General features: G+C 48.4%; 1 protein-coding gene across 1 annotated transcript in view; it reads right to left on the reverse strand.

Moving 5' to 3' along the window:
- DPF3 (double PHD fingers 3) overlaps nucleotides 1-20,274 on the reverse strand; it is a 251,100-nt gene that overhangs the window by 62,381 nt on the left and 168,445 nt on the right. The window contains exon 7 of the mRNA XM_063090345.1: nucleotides 6,144-6,281. Coding sequence (XP_062946415.1) covers nucleotides 6,144-6,281 — 138 coding nt within the window. The remainder of the gene's footprint in view (nucleotides 1-6,143; nucleotides 6,282-20,274) is intronic.

A 20,274-nucleotide genomic window follows, 5' to 3' on the forward strand; every position in this document is an offset into this window, starting at 1 on the left:
GCCCAACAGACTTGTGAACATTACCCGAGATGATGCATGTTAGAAAGTGTTCTGTCATTTCTTTCCCTCTTTCCTCTCCCACAGGCAAAATAATTTTATTTCTGAAAAGGCAGGGGGAAAAAAGTCAAAGGCCTAAATAAGTAAGCTTTCCCAAGAAGTGGCATATGACTTGTGAATGCACATTCATGCTCCACATCCATCACTTGGTCTTTGTGTGTCTTTTGTCCTCAAGGGATATAGCTCCTACCTTCCAGGGTTATTGTGAGGAATAAATGAGGTAAACGTGGCACACTCAGCACAGTGTCTCACACATTCAAGTATGGCAGCAAGTAGTATCGTCAATGTGTTGTTCAGTACATGGAACTTTTCAATCCTGAACGTTCTAGGTAATTAGCTAAAAATGTGAGAGAAATAAAAGAGGCTCAGAGAGAGCTGAGAGACATGTGGAGATCTGATCCTGAGGAAACGGCACTCTGAAGAAAAGGGTGCCACACTTGGCTAGATTCCACACCACACTGGGTTTTATGCATCCATCTTATGTCCCCGATCACACCAGAAGTTCTCCTAGGGCTGACACCACTGGACCTTTCCAGAGGCCTGTTACATTTATCCCCACAACTAGGCACTCAAGAAATACTCATATTTAGCCATAATGGAAGGATCCGTGTCCCCTATCTAAGATTTAGTGCAGGACGTGCCAGGGCCAGCTCAGGCTCCGATAGTTATGCCTGATGTCAATGAGATCCCAGAGGCAGTTAGCTTCACAGGAATAGAAAAGCCCCATCACACTGCCTCGGATGGAGCCCCTGACTCAGATTAGCCATCTGTGATCACACACATGCTCTGTTGGTCCAAATGGGACAGAGATGGGATATTGGCACTCACAAAGTGCAGACACTGTGCCAAACACCGACATTATCTCATTTAAGACTCAAAGCAACCGCATGAGGCCAGTGTGATTATTATCTCTGTTTTACAGATGAGGCAGAGAGTGTAGTAACTGACCCACACCTATGCAGCTAGAAGACAGCAGGGTGGCAAGGTCATGATTCACACCCTGACCTGAACAATTCCAAAGCCACTCTCAGCCACTAGGTCAAGGGTGTAGATGACCCATGGGGCTGGAAAGTTAACTCCAAGTATACCACCAAGGACGAGAGCAACACCTCAGGTTCTTTGCTTTGTAATCTGTAAACTATTTAGTTAAATAATAATTCACCAAAAAACACCTGTTGCTAGTTTCCACATTTGATCTTTGGGGAGCAAGAAGCAGCTCGCTTTCTCAGAAAAAGCCCTGTATCTGAAGTTTCCTTTATCTCCCCTGTAACAAAGGCTGAATTTCCTGGGTCGAAGCTGGGTAAGTGGTTGGCTGTATGGGCTTTATGGCTTTTCAGGCACCGTTCAGAGTGACCCAAATTTTTTAAGCTTGTTTCAAAGGTAATTTTCACTGTCTCTTAAAGCTGTATTAGCTGTCCCTGGGCCATATGTTAGAGGACAAGAGATGTCAGAAGATTAACATCTGTGAGATCTTTCCCATCAGGCAATGACATCATATGCTTCTTTTAGATAATTTGCACATTATCAGACTAATTTTCAGATTATCTAATCAGCAGACGTTACCCTTAATCACCTCGGTTCTCCCCTTTCAGTTCTGCAGAGTACAACTTGCCCTGGAAAGGCATCCTAGGACTGGGGCCTCTTTTTCTCTCAACAGAGATGGAAAGACTAATCCTTACACCACCATTGCACAGGAGGCTGAGATACCCAGGGATCCGGACAACGCAACTTCAATTTCATGGACCTACCTGAAAAATAAACTTGAAATAAATTTTATAGACCCACAGTTTAAAAATCCTTTCCCTCTTATCCCATCACACACCCCTGCTCAAGATTATGAGCTCCTCCAGGACAGGGGCTGAGTTGTACTCACATCTGTACTTCCTAATCCCAGTATATAGAAAGTATTCAGTGCCCGGTTACTCAACTGATGAGTGGACGATGGATGGATGAGGCTCAATTTATTTACACAGAATTTTCATCCGGGTCCAGTACTTCATAAATGTTCATCCCTACCCCAAAAAGCACCTTGAGAACATCATCTATAATAGATTACCACTGTGCAGAGATGTTGTAAAGAGATTCGGGAAGAATTTTGACATTGTAAGCTATGTCAAAGGGGGTTTGAATTCAAATCCAGTGCTCTTTCTGCTACCCAAGCCCCAGCGGGGCTGTCTGCCAAGGCTGCACTTAAGGAGTCAGGGTGGAATGCTTCTGAGTGGCACGTCTCAGGGTCCTAACCCCCAAGCCCTCCTTCCAGTTATTCATGTGTATGTATATCTGTGTGTATGTGATTCTGTATGTACACACACACACACACACACACACACACACACGGTAATTTCATTTGCAGAGAGTAATGAAGGTGCTAAGAGAAATGGAGGAAGAATCCAGCCTCACACGGGGAAAGGAAAGGCAGCTGCTCAAGTGGGTTAGACTCCATCAGAGAAGTACTCCCTCCCGAGGGAGACATCCCTGGGTCACCTGTAGTTTAGGCAGAGAGGCAAGGGCACAAAGGAAAGGGCATACTCAGGAGAAAATGAGAGACTAGGAAAGAAACAAAGGCGAGCGAGCGTCAGCCAGCCGGGAGGGGCAGGAGGACATGAGGAGTGGCGGTCAACTGCTGAGCTGGCAGGGCGGGGCGGGGGCACGGAAGGTCAAAGCCAGCTCCAGCCGCCACTCTGCCCTTTCAGCAGCAGCAGCAGGCCAGGGATGAGCAACAGGCCCTGCTGAAGACACAGCTGGGGGGATGGAGTGAGGGACAGCAGGAGGACTAAAGTCAAAAGGTCTCTACTGCTGCAGGTGGTGAGAAACCGGCTGCCCATGGCCCTGCAGGCTCCTGCGTCAGTCTGCAGGGCTGTTTCCATTAGGGCCCGCTCACAAGCAGTGTGGTCACCCTGTAGCTCTGCTAATGGGGGGAAAGTCAGCATTTCCATACCACTAGTGTCCAGACCTTCTCCTGGGGGGACCACAGATTAGCCTCTAGGATTAAGCTCTCCTGCCTCCCTCCCCCACGGCACAAGCCTTGCCAAGGGAGGATGGTGAAGCTGAGATCTTAGGACACGGCCGAGCTGTCACATTCAATTCACCACACAGTGGCATTTAGGGGCAGGACGGATGGGAGCCCACCCCTACCCCCAAACAGTGGGGGCAGCTAATGGCTGAGATTAATGACGCTGGTAATCAGTGTTCCCGAGAAAATGGCTGGGGGGCTGCTCACCAGGAGAACGTGGAAGAGAACGGAACGTATGTTCCAAGGAGCAGACAAATTGGTGGCACTTGTGGTGCAGAGAACCCGGTAAGAGCAGGTATCTCTAGGGTTTGTTCACAGAAAGTGGGAAAGGGGGACAAGATGGCTTCTGTAGACATGAAAGGCCTTTCTGCTGCACCCTTCCCACTCGCAAAATTGGGATTAATCACAGAGTTCTCAGAGAGGGCACTGTGAGAAAAGATGTCATTAGAAAGGTGTTTGTGAGGGTTCCAGAACCTTCTTCATGTGAGGAGGCCCCGGATCAGCCCAGATACAGCTATTATTTTCTATGAGGTTTAAAACCCTTGGCCAGTCAAACAATCCTTTTTGAAGAACCCAGTTTCTCACCAGCAGGGTAAGAAAGGGGGAAGGGGTATGGAGGGGGTTGGAGCACGTGAGCTCACTGAGGAGCCCACAGAGAGTGGAGAACAGTGTCCGAGACAGAGCCCTAGGGAGGGGTCTCCACACAGAAGGAGGAGAGAGGGCACGGCTTCCTCACTAAGCAAGGCCATCTGGGCTCTCGGGGAGGACACAGAAAGCCAAAGACACCCACCATCGAGAGCACGTGAGGAGATCCTGGGGGACAGAATAAAATATCCCAGCACCAGTCTCAGAGGTCCCCAGCCAACCTGCAGGGACACAGGAGCAGTAGGGAGGAGAATGCCTCATTCCACTTGGGTCCCCACCACACCTCCCTCTGCTGTTGTCACCACCATGCACATGCACATGGGCACACACACCCTCACTATCATGAGGCTACAGGAGAACAGGGGAAAGTGAGTCACAGATGAAAGAGAAGCCCTCCCGCCCTGAAGCATGAGGAAGCCCTCCACACAGGAACACGGTGGCCCAGTGCGTGAGAAGAGACGTGAGGAGACAAGCAGGCATTGCAGGGGGAGTGAGAAATAATGATAAGCCAATAAACACTTTACAGAGAGCAACAATTGCTAGTAAATACCTCCCAGACAGCGGCCAAATCAAAGGAGAATATTCTCAGCCTCCTCGTCACAGGAGACAACAGTTCCTCGTGACATCTTGGTCACTCAGAACACAGAAGGGAAAGAGGAGAGACAGGGAAATGCATGTATTGGCTACCTCGGTCCAGGTCAATATAATTTCCTTTCTGAAAGACAAGGGGGACTGGGCCAGGGTAACCTCTCCCCAGAGAGAAGGCAGAGACATCAGTGTCATGGCTACGCAGGAGTGACGAGGAGAGGGGGCAGAGCTCTATCGGACGCCTCCTGCCCGCTTTTCAGACTCTGTCCAGGTGACAGCAGGAGGGGAGAAAACAAGGGCCAGTCACACTAAAGGCTTGAACCTCAAAAGTGAGTAAAAATTAAAGAAGGTATTATGGGCTAAATTATACCCCGCACCCCCCAAAATTCACAAGTTGAAGCCATAACACATAGTACCATAATATATAGAATGTGACATAGAATGTGACTATATTTGGGTCTTTAAATAGGCATTTAAAGAGGTAAAGTTAAAATGAGACTGTCAAGGTGGACCCTAATATCCAATCTGACTAGTGTCCTTATAAGAGGAAATTTGGGCACACAGACACCAGGGACATGTGGACAGAAGGACAACCATGTGAAGAGGTAGCAAGAGGGCAGCCATCTGCAAGTCAAGAAGAGAGGCCTCAAGGGAAACAACTCTGCCAGCACCTTGATCTTGGACTTACAGCCTCCAGAACTGTAAGAAATAAATTTCTGTTTTTTAAGCCACCCAGTCTGTGGTGCTGTTTTATGGCAGCCCTAGTAAACTAATAAAGAAGGCACTGATACGAGGGAAAGTGGGGCTGGGGTTGGGGGAAATCACACACTAATCCAGAGAAAAGTCTTCAAACAGTTGGTGAAAGTGGCCAGCTGACATCAGTTGACTAAGTTGATTGACTGAAATGCACAGAAGTCATCCTTGAATCCTAGTCTGAACATTTTTAAATCTCTAATACCTTTCATTGCATTGAATTGTTCACTTTAAGAACACCTACCACCAAATCTTGTGACCAAATAAACACACACACATCCACAGATATTCTTCACCAAGTGATCTCAGCATGGCCCACATCTTGAAGCAAGCTCTAAAGATTCCATTATTCCATCCTGTTTGATGTTTTGTAGGCCCAGAGGCCATCAGGGATCTTACAGAGGCAAGTCAAGTGGTACATGCTAAGCTCTTTGTTGATTCCCTAATTCATAAATGGAAGTTGAGGAAGGAAAGAATGAACAAAAATGGAAATACAAATCTTCAGGATCACTTTGGGTCTTCAGACCCCGACATCCCAAATGACAAATCCATCTAGATCCCATTTGCCACTTGAGTGCCCAAGCAAAGAGCACGAAGGTTCCAGGCAGGAGAGCCCTGTACAAAAATTGTGACCCCCTATAGTAAAGCCACAGCATTAGGTAAGAATATTCTAGGGCTGTTAGTGGCCAAGCAGATATTTGGAATATCTGTTTAAACTGATATACCCAAGGGCTGTGCCCAACTCAGTTTAACAGCTACAAGTGGGTCTTCTGGAGCTGAGGCAAAAGACTTGCAGGTCTGGCATTTGCTGGTGGCAAGGTAAGGGCCTGTCCCTCTGCTTGCCACTCGCCTTCCTTCTGCTGGGAGCAGAGCTGGCTATGTTCGCCTTGCCCAGCTCACTCGTAGCCTGGGGCCCAGCTGAGCCACGAGGCAGCGGCTGGCTAAGTTGAAGAAGCCAACTCACTATAGGATGGTGAGGCCCAATCAATGGATGCCACCAGCAGATGCCAGAGGTGAAAAAAGGAATGCTCCCCAGCCCTGCCCACCCCACTTCCTCACTGCCCCAAACTATCAAGTGGGGACTCACGTCTGTGGTTCTCATTTCTGTGGTTAGGTGGGGACCGGGTCTCCTGATCTTGAGCTTCATCCCCCTCCTCGCTGGCCAGGTGAGTGTGAGCATAGTGGTAGCTGAGTCCTGGCCGGTTCTTGTAGCGCTTGCCACAGACTAGAGAGGAAAAGAGGGGGGAGAGGAGAAATGCAAATGTCAGCAACCTCTTCAGCTACTGCTGTCATTCCCCCAGGCAACGACCCTCATCCACCCACCCCAGAGCCAGGCTTCACCTAAAAAGTGGCTCCCACCCCCACACCCCTGCCCCCATCCAACAGAACCAACACCACTCTAACAACATGGCTCATGTGAAGAAAAACCATCAAAGTCGAGTAGAGAGGTTAAGAGCTATGTAAGTGCTCCACCACTTCCTGGCTGTGAGACCCTGGGCAAGTCACTTAACCTCTCTGCGCCTGAGTTTATTCAGAGATAAAATGGGAATAGTAATAGTACTTACCCCATAGGGTTGTGGTGATGAGTTAACTTCTACACAAAGTACTTAGAACAGTGTCAGGCACGTGGTAAGGGTAACTGTTTCTGTAACTCTGAATTCAAAGGGCACTGGAGTCTATCTAGTCCAACACCCCATGGCACAGCAATGCTAAGTGATTTGCCTGGGAACACACAGCTAGCAGTGGCAGAGCCACCAGAACCCGTGTCTCCTGGATTCATATGCAGTGTTCCTCCTACCACCCTGTAGTTGACTCTATATGTAGAAAAGTTTTATATGGATAGTAGTTTTGATGCATTAACCAGTGATTTTGTGCCAGAAAAACATGTTCCACTTCCACTATGAAAACCATGAAGTTGAGGCATCCCTGGTGGATATGGCAACCAAGAGGTTGTGCCCTTGGTGCCCAGGGGCAGCCTCTGATACTCACACTCTGTAAAAGGTGTTCTCACAAGCACTACCTCTCAAATGCAACGGCTTGAGACAAGGACAACAAGCAATATCAATACAATCTCTTGGAGCCCAAAAGAAAGGGGGCAGCTCAGTGCCTAGGAAGCAGAAGTCTGGCTAAATGGCTTAAGACCAGACTGCCACCCTCAACCTCCCCCAACACACAGCCCAATATCTCAGCCCCTAGGGGATAGTGTTGCTGACAGCAGATGCCCAAGGGTCTTCACAGCAAAAATTCCATGCCAATCTTCTAATCTTGCCCCACCCCTCCATCAGAGCAAACCCCACCTGCTCTGCTGGAGCACTTGAGGGCTACAAATTCTAAGAGACTCTCCCTTCTGTTTGCGCTGACATGACAAAGATTACACCAGTGAGCAGAAATACTTCACAAGGTGTAAAGAGAACAGACCACAGCATCAGACCTACGTTCAGGTTTCAGTTCCAGTTGCTGAAGTTCAGTGGTTGTGTGACCCTGATAGTATGAAGCTGTTATCCAGTCATCTTACCCAATACCCTTATTACTTCTGTAGGACTAAAATAAATAATGCCATCTCTTCTTTCCCTATATATATATTATCTATTTTATCTTAGCTTAATTCATTTGTAAGAATCACCAAGACAATATTTAAAAATAGAAAAAGCAAGCATTTTCTATTTTAATGAAGCTGGAATTAGTGTTTCACTGTTTAGAATGACATATGTGGCTAATTTTTAGTCTTTATCAAATTTAAGTAGTTCCTTTTATTCCCGTTCCAGAGTTTTATTATAGAAGAACTTTATCAACTGCTCTTTCAGTCTCCTCTAATATATGACTCTCCTTTAGTTTGCTGATACGGTGAATTATGTTAATTTCCTAATATTTCCAATTATCAAACCATTCTTGCATTCCTAGAACACACTCCATGTGGTCAGAGGATAGTGTTGGTTTGATGCACTACCACATTCCATTTGCTAATATTGCATTTTGCAACTGTACTCAGGCTTGAGATGGATCTATTATTTTTGGACTATCTTTTACCAGGTTTCGATTATATGGCTATGTTGACTTCCAGAACTGAATTGAAGAGTTTTTCTCTGTGAAATTAGACAAGAAACACAATCTCTCTGTGTCTTTTCTCTTATCTGAAAATGAGGATAATAATACTCACCTTAAAGAATGGGTAAAGGGATTATAAACAGTATTTATAAAGCACTTCACTCAGTACCCTGCATGCAACAGATGCTAAGTAAATGTTGAGTGAAGGGCAAGGGGCGTCAGCTTTGTTTGCTGCTTTAGGGGCTGGACCCTCCTGAAGAGGGACTTTGACCCATGCCTCATACTATGGAATGTGGCAATTGTTTGGATTTCCCTGATAAGGTAAATGATAAGCCTGAAATTCTAGGTGGTAACCTAGCAACTATAAATTCAAGGCCTACAATTGGCTACTTACATCTTCTCTCTGTATGTTGTGTGTGTGTCTCTCTCTGGTAAATATTGCAAAAAATACAATAAAACAGCCCTATGCTTCTCAATTCCATGACTCAGGAAGCGGGACCCAAAGAGGCCCCTGAGGCGCACTCTGGGCCTGCTTGTGGCTTTTTCTATTTAAGCTTTTAAATGATCTGAGGTTAATAAGCAGCAAATTATGGGGTCACTGGATATAAATCCATTTAGTCACCAAGCACAGTGTTGGTGAGGAATAAATGTTTATTAAAAGGAATGATAACATTGTCAGTATTTACATGAGGAGCCGCCTCTGCACCTCTCCCCATCATAAACTCCACAGCATTTCATTTGTGCCATTTTGTTATGGCAGTCATCCCTGTTTCCCTTAATCACAGAATTTCAGGATCTTAACAATCATTTGGTCTAACCATCTATAGAACTGTTTTACTCCCACTAATATTCTAGAAGCCTGATCCAGGACAACTTCACTGACAGGCAGCTCACCACCCATCACAGCAGGCATTTCTCCTTTGGGCTCCCTGAGTTATGGTTCTGTCTGCACTGGAGGACCTCTCCTAGGGACAGTTTCAGAGTGATTTAATTTTGATATCAACAACTCCACCTCATAGGTAGCCATGCACAAACAACACGTAGGGAAAGTGAAGGAAAATGGTCAGGGCCCCTCAGATGTTCAGAATCTTGCTGAGCATTTGCTGTAAATATGCACGTGCACCCAGGTGTTCCTTGGTTATTGTCTAATGTAATTGCGCATGTGCACCTAGGTTTCCTGGGTTATGGACTTAAGTATAAAGAACAAGTGGCTCTGATCCACGGCACCCCCTGCCCCCGGGATAGCGCCAGGGAGGCCATTACTGCTGCTGGAGGCTGGTGCTGCCAGTGCCCCTGGGTACCCCGAGAGGCTACGGTTGTGGCTGCTACTGTGGACTGAGCTCGTGTCATCTGCCAATGGCTCCCGGGATCTTTCCCAATTTACCTAGAGCTTGTGGACCTGCGTGTGAGGGGTCTAGTGAACCAGTCTGTACAAAGGGTCTGTGGGCCCTAACTCCTAAACCAGACAATACAAATGGAAACTTAGTGTAACTATAATAATGAAACATTTTGGCTTTAGTTATGAATTGTTTTAACAATACATTTGGCGTAGTCATGTAGTAACAGAACAGTCCCCGACCCTACACTATACCTCCAAAATATATCTGTTGAGTGGCTGATGAATCAACCCAGAAACATTTTGTGGAAAAGACAGGAGACGGGGAGGAGGTAAGCTTGTAAATCTGAGCCATCTCTCCACGTTCAACTCCTAATTGTTCTTAAAATCTACAAAACCAAACCCTAGCAAAAAGCTCCCTCTGTCTCCTTCCCCAACACCACAGAGAATAATTTTTAGAGCTACTTCTTTTGCTAGGACAGATATTCTCAAAGAGCAGCTCTCAGCATCCCATCAGCATCACCTAGGAGCTTGTTAGAGATGCAGTTCTCAGGCTCCGCCCGAGACCTACCGAATCAGAACCGATCTGTAGTTTCACATGCCCTCCAGGTGATTCTGATGCACACTAAAGGTAGCTACTACTACCCTGCAGGGTTAACTATACCAAGGCGTGACTCCACGCACTCTGCGTCCACCCGCCCTTCCAGATGGATGGGGATGTGGCAGGCAGGGACAGTGGAGCAGCCCTGAGACCTGCGTTTGGCTATCAGAAGAATCTGAACCAGACACACAAGGAGGTCCTGGAGCCGGACTCCTTGATGAAGAGCCCTCTGGATGGAGCTTCCTTTTTGACCCCTGCTTGTGCCATGTCATTCCTTCATCACCAAGTCTTCAATTCGAGGAAACATTAATTAACACCTAATATGTGCCCAGCCCTGTGGCACCAGAAGCACAAAGAGCCCCACCCCCTCCCTCGAGGAGTTCCCAGTCTAGCAGAGATGTGCAGGTAAACAAGTGGGGGCGGGGTAGATGCACGCAGGTGAGCATGTGCTGCCAGCAAACAGCTGGAGCGGGTGGGCGGCCGCGTCCCAGAGAAGGAGCCCCTGGGCTCCAGTTTGTGAAATGAGCAGGACTTCACCAGGCGGACAGCGGAGGCAAAGGGCATTCCAGGCACCCAAGCACATGCAGGCCCACACCTCAGGGGACTGCGAGAAGCTCAGTCAAGCTGGAGCGAAGTAGGGGTTCAGGGGGTGTGAGGGCGACCAACAAGAGAGGAAACCATACAGGACTTTATCCTGACAACAGGGGAGCAAGGGAGGTGTTATCTGGAGGACCAACCACATCACATTGATATGTTAGAAATGGTGCTTAAGTTGCAGAGCAGAAGATGGGTTAGAAGGCGGCAAGAGGCTATTTTAACTGTCTCTGGGTGAGACGAGGAGGACTTTTGCATGGACAGGAAGAATGGGGTAGGAGAGGGATAGAGAGAATCCAGTAGAAAGGGGTGCATGTAAGAAAGCAAGGAGGGCCTAGAAAGGCTAACATGGCCCTCCCAGTGCATCGTCAGCCACATCCACCTCTCCAGACTCATCCCACACCACATCCCGCCTCCTGCCTGCTGGCCTTTTCATTTCTTAAACATTTTTCTTCCCATCATGGAGCTTTTGCACAAGCTCTTCCCTCTGCCTAGAATGTCTCCCATCCCCAATTTGCCTGACTGGGGTTGAATCATCCTTCAGATCTCAGTTCAAATGTCCTTCCCCAGGGAAATCTTTCCAGTCAAAATCAGGACCCCAGTTTTGTATGTTCCTGCGACTAATCAGGTGTCAGTATATGACTCTCCCCCCGCAGCAAGCGTGGCAGGCCCTGTGGTTTGCACACACTGTGTTCCCAGTGACCAGCACAGCGCCTGACTTGTGTTGTCACCTAAGAGAGGCGAAGAAGATGCCCGGGTTTCTGACTTGGGCACTAGGGAGAAGGATGGAAAAGGAAAGCAGATTTCAAGAAAGACGAGAATGAGTTGAGCAGGGTTTGGCTTTACATACCCAGAGCCTGGGTGAGAGATGTGAATTTTGGAGTTGGCAGGGTGGCAATGGAAGGTATAGGTATGGAGAGAAGTGCCAAGAGAGAGTGTGGAGAGAGAGAAAAGAGAGGCGTGGACACAGGGCAGAGCTCAGAAAACACCAGTATCTTAAGAGATTGGTGGAGAAAGAGAAACTGATTTTTTTTTAATTTGTTAAGAAAGACTCACACAGGAGTGAGCAAAATAAGCCAAAGAGGTAGGCATCCAGATGATAGTAACAGTGATAGCTCCAGTCACAGCTCCTGCTAACAGCCGAGTGTTTACCATGGGCCAGGCCTGTTCCAAGTGCTTCAAGTAAATTTACGTGCAGCGACCCGCATCCCCATTTTAAAGATGAGTAGACTGGGCATAGAGGCAGAACGACAATAATGTCAGATGCCTAAGAACGGTGAGAGAGATGCGGATTGGGAGGAGACCACTGGATTTGGCACCTAGGAGGTCACTTTATCAAGAAGAGAATCTTTAGCCTCATGGAGGATTAGACAAGACTGCAGAGCCCGGGAAGCTCCTAGAAGTGAGGAAGCGGTGACGGCCACAGACTATCCCTCCCAGCGTCACTGTAGGAAGAGGAAAGAGGGAGACTGGTGGGTGGAGGGGACCACGGGGACAGGGAAGGCTGGGGTGGAGCTTACTCTTACCAGGGTAGACCTCTGAGCAGGTTCAGATGCTGAAGGGAGGGAAGCAGGTTTGAAAGGCAGGGTGAGGAAGGACTGGAGTTAACAGAGCAGGATGCCTGACCCCAAAACGAAGTGTCTAACCCCAAGTCTCCTCCTTCGAATGACTTCATCATGGGGCAAGAGATACAGCCAAGACTTCCAAGATTTATTTTGGCTGAATCGCATGAGGATCAGACTGCTATGTTTCAATGGAAATCCTGCCTTGACTGGCTTGGTGAAGAAGGAAAAGCCAGCACTGTTTCACCTTCTGCATTTAATCTTGTCTTCTTGTCACTCCAAACACCATGATTCAGCCTCAAGGGCATGACCTGGCCATTCAGACGGGGTCCTGTGTTTAGAAGGCCCACACTTGCTTTCATGATCTGCTGTCACCATCTTGAAATTCTGAATATTTATCGAACAAGGGGCCCCTCATTCTCATTTTGCAGTGGACCCTGCAAATTACATAGCTGCCTGGAAACCTGCTAGGGCTGGGAGTGGAGATCTGGGACTTAGTTATTCCAAACAGCTAACCCAATAGCACAAGAGCTGCCAAGGTGAGTCCAGGTCCCAATCAACCCTGGGTCAGAGTGGAATTCCCTCCTTAGCTAACTTTACAAGTCTGGCCAGAGAGGTTAGCCACTCAGTAGCCATCATTCCAGTGCCATCAACTGCTCTGGCCCTGCCTCTGGGTCAGACCTGCCTTCAGAGAGGCAAGATCTGCAGTGGGTAAGTGGGTGGGCTTGATCTGAACTGCCTGGGTTCAAGTCCCAGCTCTGCTGATGACTAACTTTGTGATCTTGAGCAATTTGCTTAACTTCTCTGTGCCTCAGTGTCCTCTCTGGAAAATGGGATGATCATGACAGCACACCTACCTCACAGCAGTGAGAGTCACACAAGAGAATGCACCTAAAACAGAGCCACACCCATGGGAAGTCTCAGTCACTGTCAGCTGTCATCATGACTACTGCCATCAGAGTGGCTAGCAAAGAGAATAAACCCAGGGAAGGGTCTAGTTTTTTCTCCTCTGAAGTCTGGGGTGATGGAAGAGCAAGGAAAAGAGGGTGGAGAAAGAAACATTTTGAAAATAAAGTATTGGAACCATCTGCTATCCTTTTACCATGTCAGCAATCTTATTCTGGAAATATCAGTGAGGAATCAGGTTGAGCCCCACGACTGCTGAGGCATGCAGAGAGGGCCATGCCCCTGTCTTTCACCACAGTCTCCTTCCCTAGGGCACACTCCTTTGCATCCTGCACCTCTTAAGCCATCACCCCTGAGACCAGTCAGCTCTGCCTGTGCACGACCAAAGGTCCTTCTTTTCACCTTGGCCAGCGTGCACCTGGCTGTGTGTTGCTGGCACAGTGCGTGTGGACAGCAGCGGCTGTGACAATAAGGGAGGTCCAGCTTGCCTTCCTCTCCCTCCTTCCCCCTGGGGCAGATCCATCTGTCAAGCTGCAGAAATAGTGTATGCCCGCTTCCCAATCTGGAACTGGATTCTGCAAGCAGGACCTCCTGTGTGGAATTAGGAATGCCTTCAGTGTTGCCCCAGAACATTTACACCATGCCCCACCCCCCTTCAATCCTACCCCCACTCATATTTTGTCTGGGGCAGGGGACAGGGATTGGAGGAGAGAGAATCAGGGCAGTTTATGTGAACAAAGCCAGCTGCAGCAGACAGCAGAATCCTTCCTGCCGGGGAGAAGCGGCCACCTTCCCCACTGATAACTTAATGACTCTGGCACGTTTTCATCAGCCCAACTTGGAGCACGCAGTGGGTATCTGAGCCAGTGGTTTCCGAGAGGCTGAAAGCAGCGACTGAAAGCAATTACGGGAGGAGAGTCCAAGAGACAAAGCCTGGGCCTTGGGAGTGGTGGGCTGCATCTCATTCCCAGCTCTGCCCCGTGGCACTTACAGACAACCCTGAGGACGCTAGTCCCTTCTCTCTGCAGCTCAACCTCCTCACTTGTGACAGCCCCAGCAGCACCTGTCACCGGCTGACACCTCTGGGACCTCCTACCTACAGACCACCAGGCAGGAGCACATTCCTACAAAGAATCCCACAGCAGCTCATGAGGCAAGGATCCCCATTTCACAAATGGGGAAACTGAGCCAGGATTTGAACCCAGATCTGTCTGCCTGGCCTAGGGCTGACCTCTCTAGTCTGCTTCATGCCTGCCTACTTGCTCTCCTCTTCTGGTGGAGTTTGGCTGGGAGGAGGCACTGGCAGGAGAATGGAGGCTGAGAAGAGAGACAAGTTGGGGATCTGTGCCCTGCCCTGCCCTGCTTAGGCACTGTGCTGTACAAGGTATCCCTCTGCACCTCCAGCCCTCCCTGGCTCTGGGAACCATGTGTCCTCCCCCTGTTCCTTGGGGCTGGGGACAGGGAGGGTTTCCTGCTCTCCCTTGTTGGTACCTTAATCCTGCGCACACCTCCATAAACATTCTGTCACCAAATTCTCTTCCATTCAGCCCTTCTGAGTAGAGTTCCATGTCCTGCCAGGTCCCGAGCAGATACTTTTTGACACGACAATCACACCCTACCAGGGTGATTCATAGACTTTTCAGGGCTCTCACGACTTCCTACAACCATCCACCCTCTCTCTGCAGAACCAATTTCCCCAAGTAGAGAAAAACTCAAAGTGAGAAAAATCCTGTGTGACTCTCAGATACAAACTCAGATTGGGACAAAACCCAGGAGATACTTCAAAAAGCCACCAGCTCAGACATGTGTCCTCAGGGTGAGGGTGTTAATCCCTACGATCATTTTAAATGTTCATGCTTTTCTCAAGAACCAACGATGTCTCCACAGAGCTCAGAGTGATGAAAGTCGTGGCTTCGAGATTCATCCAGGTCCTGCAATGTTTAGGCCCACCCCCATTTAAATGACAAGATGTCCCTCTTGGGCCAGTCCAGGGCTCCCATACCTAGGTGGGCTTCTTCTCCCCTGCCCCTGAAGCCCAGAGGTCAGCAGTGGGTGGCCTTCTGCAGTCCTGGGATCTGGCCCTGGCTCTGATTCTAACCCGCTATGCACCCCTGGATAAATCTCAGGCCTTTCTGGGCCTTAGTTTCCTCGTCTGTAAAATAGGGGGGTTGGAGCAGATGATCTCTAAGTCCCTTCCATCCCAGCTCCTCACAACTCCCTGTTTTCCTTGGGCCTTCGAAGGTCTGTGTGCCTCCTGAGGCTATTATTCCCTCAACTGTGACAGAAAAATGATGTCAGCTCCCAGCCACAGGATCGCTCGGGGTGGCCGCGCCCGTCCCCCTGCCCCACCAAGCAAGGAGCGAGGTCTGCAGCTGTGTTCCTGTGGCTTCATTTCTTCTTTCAGGCCACCCTTGATGCTTATTTTAAACTGAATTCTTCTGGATAGAAACACAGGGGGCTGGAGTAGGGGTGGGTGTGACATTTTTTACAGCCACATTCCTCGGGGCCTGGCACTAACCCAGGATCTATCGAACTCCAGTGATCCGCAAGTCCATGGCTTCATCAAGGGAGTGTGTTCTGCTTATTTTAGGAATTTACTACTTGTGAATGTGACTCCCAGTGAAAAACAGGAAGAATAGAGATAAGCAACAAGACTTTCATTTCAAAACACTACATAATCTGATTCTGGATCCCCAGCAGAAAAATTAGGAACCCCCCAAAACCAAAGCATTACACGTGTTAGTGGGACTATTTCGTGCCCTGCTGAGAAACAGAGTAACAGAAGGCTGGTGGACTCTGGAGGCAGCCTTCCCAGGTCAGCTAACTTGCTATGTGACCCTGGGCATGTTACTTAATCTCTCCAAGCCTCAGTTTCCTTGTCGGCAAAATGGGGATAATAATAGTTCGTAACTAGTAACGTAAAGAATGCATCCTAGTGAAAAACACAGTGCCATGCACACAGCACACATTCCTCAAGCACAAGCTATTTTCGATCTTTCATTTAACTTTATCAAACTGCTTCCCTAGACCCTGACAATTCCAGCAGCTAGTGCACAGAACAAAATGGAAACCCAGCTTAGGTGTTAATTGAGTATCCTTTCTTGATTTGATATAAAAAAAAATAAATATTTCTTGAGGATGCCTATGAACCTGGCAGCAAGCTGTTTTTACAAGCTGTCTCATTTAACCCTCTTGGAAACCCTCTGAGGTTAATATTATTGTCTTTGCTTGATAGACAAAGGAACTGAGGCTGAAATGTTTTGATTTGCCTGAGGTCATGGCTAGGAAGATATAGCAAAGATTCACATTGTGGGCTTCTGATTCAGAACCATCTTCTGACCATTATCCTTTGTAGGACAGTCTCCCTGATTCCTTATTCTAGTGAGTCCTACATTAGCATGTCTCTAATTAGCTCAAAGAGTACAATATCATTATTTTTTTAATCTTACAATAAAAATCACTTAAATAATAAATATAATTGTCCATATTTCTGGGGAAGGTAAACAGAGAAAGGTCAAAAATCAGACCCAATTACCAGAAGTTGTGACAGCCCCTAGACACCTGGGAATCCCAGCGGCGACTCTATACACCCCCATGCCTGGGTGAATATCTGGCATAAATGCTGCTCAGATGCACAGCAGGCTTTACTCGTGAGCCCCAACCTATCTAGTGGGATTCACTGCCTCTTCCCTGAGGTAGGCCCCCTTCACCTACAATTCCTCAGTTCCTTGGGGAAAACAAATGTCCATTAGCATCTGTTAGATATTTCTGCCTAGATTTCCTGACATTTCCACATACTCATGTGTCAAAGCTCCATCGCCCAAAATTACCTCCCACTTGAGAACATTCCAGTTAAGCTTCCCATCATGTCTCAGCTATCCAAGCTCAAGATGCCGGAACCATCACTGTCCCTCCCGCCCTGCCTCCCCTCTCTGTCCCCTGCACACTGTCCATCATCAGCAGGTTCTGTGCAGTTGCTTTCAGGAAGCCTTTCTTGGTTGCCTGTCCACTTTGCTCCTGCCATCACCACCATCCAGACTTCATCTCTTCTCCCAGCTGCCTGGAAAAGGCTCCTCTCTAACATCAGGCTTGAGGCTCTCTTCCCTGAACGCCTAATCCCACAGAGGAACCTTTCTGAAGATGTCTCCAGATCAACACGATTATCATCGACTACACAGGCCAACCTCTAAGCAACTCAACCTGGCATTCCCAGCAATCTTCACCCAACTCTGTGCCCCTAACCGCCCCACCCAAACACTCTGCTCTGGCCCCGCTGGCCTATCTTCTGTCCAGGTACATCCATCTACATTTCCTCCATCAACAGTTTGGAACCACCATTGTGCTGGGGCTGGGACGCAGGTTGACGATGGCACGGTCCCTGCCCTCAGAGGCTCACAGTCCAGCTGGAGGGAACGGACAGAGAGACAAACTATTATCAGACACTGTGACAGGCAGCCTACATGGAGGCACACACAAGGTACCAGCAGATTCCAGCACAGGGTCAGCGATTGTGTGTTGGGGGGAAAGGACAGAGAGACCAATGACTGGGATCAAATCCTCGCTCTGCCACTTAGTTGCTGTGTGACCTCAGGAAAGTTAATTAAGCCCTCTTCTCCCCAGTATCTTTATCTGTGGGAAAGAGATGACCACAGCATCTACCTCATGGCACTTTTGTGAGAGTTAAAGACTTAATAGAGATGAAGCCCATAGAACATTCCAGGCCCATAATATAAGTCAACAAAGTTTAGTCATTACTATTAGTACCTCATCCCCCCCACCACTGAACACACCCCTCCATCCCTGGAGACTGAAATCAATTCAATCCGTGTTCACTGAGGTCCTTCTTGCCATCCTGGGGAGCATCTGCTGACACCCCAGCCCCCGTGACCACTCCTCCCCTGTTTCTATGGTGCTCACTGTCTATTCAATTAAACACTACCTCCTTGTGTGCTATCAGCCTTATCTCTCCAAGTAGACTGGAGAAAGAGGAAACAGGACAAGGCAGAGGTGGGAGAAACATTCATTAAGCACGTACCACATGCAAACCTTTCTGTATGCACTGCTGCAGTTAGCTTTCCCAGCCGTACACCATCCCCACCGCACCCCTGAGGAAACGGAGGCTCCAGGAGCAAAACGATTTTCTCCAAGTCCCAGATAACAAGCAGCAGAGCCACAATTTGACCTCAGCCATCTCACTCCATACAGCTCTCCCTCACTAGGGGCACTGATCGGGCTGCCTACTTCCCGAGACCCCCCACCACAGCTTGAGATAAGAGAAACCAAAGGCTGTGCACCAGGCCCGTTGACCTCACAACGCTGCTCCTCGGAAAGAATGAAAGTATTATGCAAAGACATAGCTGTAATGTTGTTTTAAATGTGAACAAATTTTAAACTGTCTAAACGCCTAACAGGTGGAACATTGAGCAGACTGGCACATGTCCATAACTATGGTATATCCGTATAATGGAACACCATATAGCTCTTAAAATGATGTCATAAAAATGTATACATTGACATGGAAAGATGTTCCTCATGTATTGTTGGGGGAGGAAGGGGTTAAAATAGCATGCATCACTTATTGGTCGTGTGTGTGTGTGTGTGTGTGTGTGTGTGTGTGTGTGTGTGTACAGAGAGAGAGAGAGAATGAATCCTAGAACAGTATACAGCAAAACAAAATGTACGTTATCTCTGAGGAGTGAGGTTACAGGTGATTTTTATTTTTCCCTTTTTGCATATCTGTAATTTCTGATTTTTCTGCAATGAACAAATACTGATTCCACAGAAAAAGTTATTTTTAAAAGTAGAAGAACATCTACAAATGTTATCTCCCCTAATTATGGGTCAACTACAATCTTAATGGGAATTGTATGCCATGAAGTTTGCATCAAGTAACAGCTAGCTGAGAACAATGTTCTGACTGGATAAGAAAATAGTTCCAGAGGGCATGGGTCATGGCTCAAAAAAGGCAAACCTAGGTTTGGTTTCTTGGGCAAGATTCTTGAGAGCCCTAGAGGAGAGGAGTGGGTGGGCTGGGGGCGGGGTGGGGAGACTGTAGGAGCAAAGGAAACAGAGACAGGAGGGTCTGAGGGTAGCAGAGGGAAACACCAGCCTCACCCCAGCCCTGCCTCTGGCCAGCCCTGCTGGGACCCTCTGCAACCTGTGGCAACAACACGGTGGCATTTAAATATTTAAACAGGCCCAGCTTTACTGTAACAAATGCACTCTATCTCCAGGGATCAGTCCCATGCCACAGGCCCTGCTCCACAAATCAAGTTTCTGGGGCACTGAGCCCTTCCCACCCTCCCAGAGCCCACTCCCATCCAAGGGCCTGTGAGATAAGAGCGGAAGCAACTGAGTGATGAGCTTGGCTTCCCTTCAGCAACAAGGGCAGCAAGCCCGAAGGCCACGGTATTGGCTTTTCCACTGCAGCTCAAGCTAAAGCACTTGAGCCTTAGAGAATGTGGGCCTTAATGCTCTCAAAAAAATTATTTTCATATAACCACAATGGTCATTGAATTCTCCCTGTTGCACTCAGACGTGGGTGAAACCAGTGTAATTTGAAGGAGGCTGAGGTCCAGCAGATTTTCTGGGACTGCCTTGGGTTTAAGTGGTGTCTATCCCATCCACCCACCCCACCCCCACCCCATCGCTCCTCCCAGCCGTGGCACAGCATCCCTTGTGTCCCACTATCCACTCTTCCCAAGTGGCCTCCAGACACCTGTCTTCCGGGGTAAGGCCCCGTTGTTATGCTGCTGCCTGGGAAAAAAAGATGCCACAGTGTAGGGAAGGGTAGTGATCAGGGCAGTCGGGAGACCCCAGTGGAGCCACCCCCTCAATGGCAAATGAGGAAACAAGAGCCATAGCCACTGAGGGGTGGAACTAGCACTAGACCTCCCTCTGGACTCTGCCTTTAGCCCTACACCCTCCTCCTTCCAGCACGCCACCACCAAGGAGAAGGAAGGGACCCCAGACCCTATCCTGACACTGCCCCCACTGGACAGTCACACCTCCCACTGGGTTTCTAGAAGGGAGGCAACACTGTGAAGTGGCCACGTTTTCCATCACAGGCCACACAACAGAAAATGCATGTCCGTGGGGTCGGGGGGGGGAGAACAAAGACTCCACTGATAAAGAGGTTGAGGTGCGGGGACCACTCCTGAAGTGTCAACACCCG

The sequence above is a fragment of the Cynocephalus volans genome, chromosome 3 (assembly GCF_027409185.1).
Source record: "Cynocephalus volans isolate mCynVol1 chromosome 3, mCynVol1.pri, whole genome shotgun sequence".
Taxonomy (NCBI): Eukaryota; Metazoa; Chordata; class Mammalia; order Dermoptera; family Cynocephalidae; genus Cynocephalus; species Cynocephalus volans.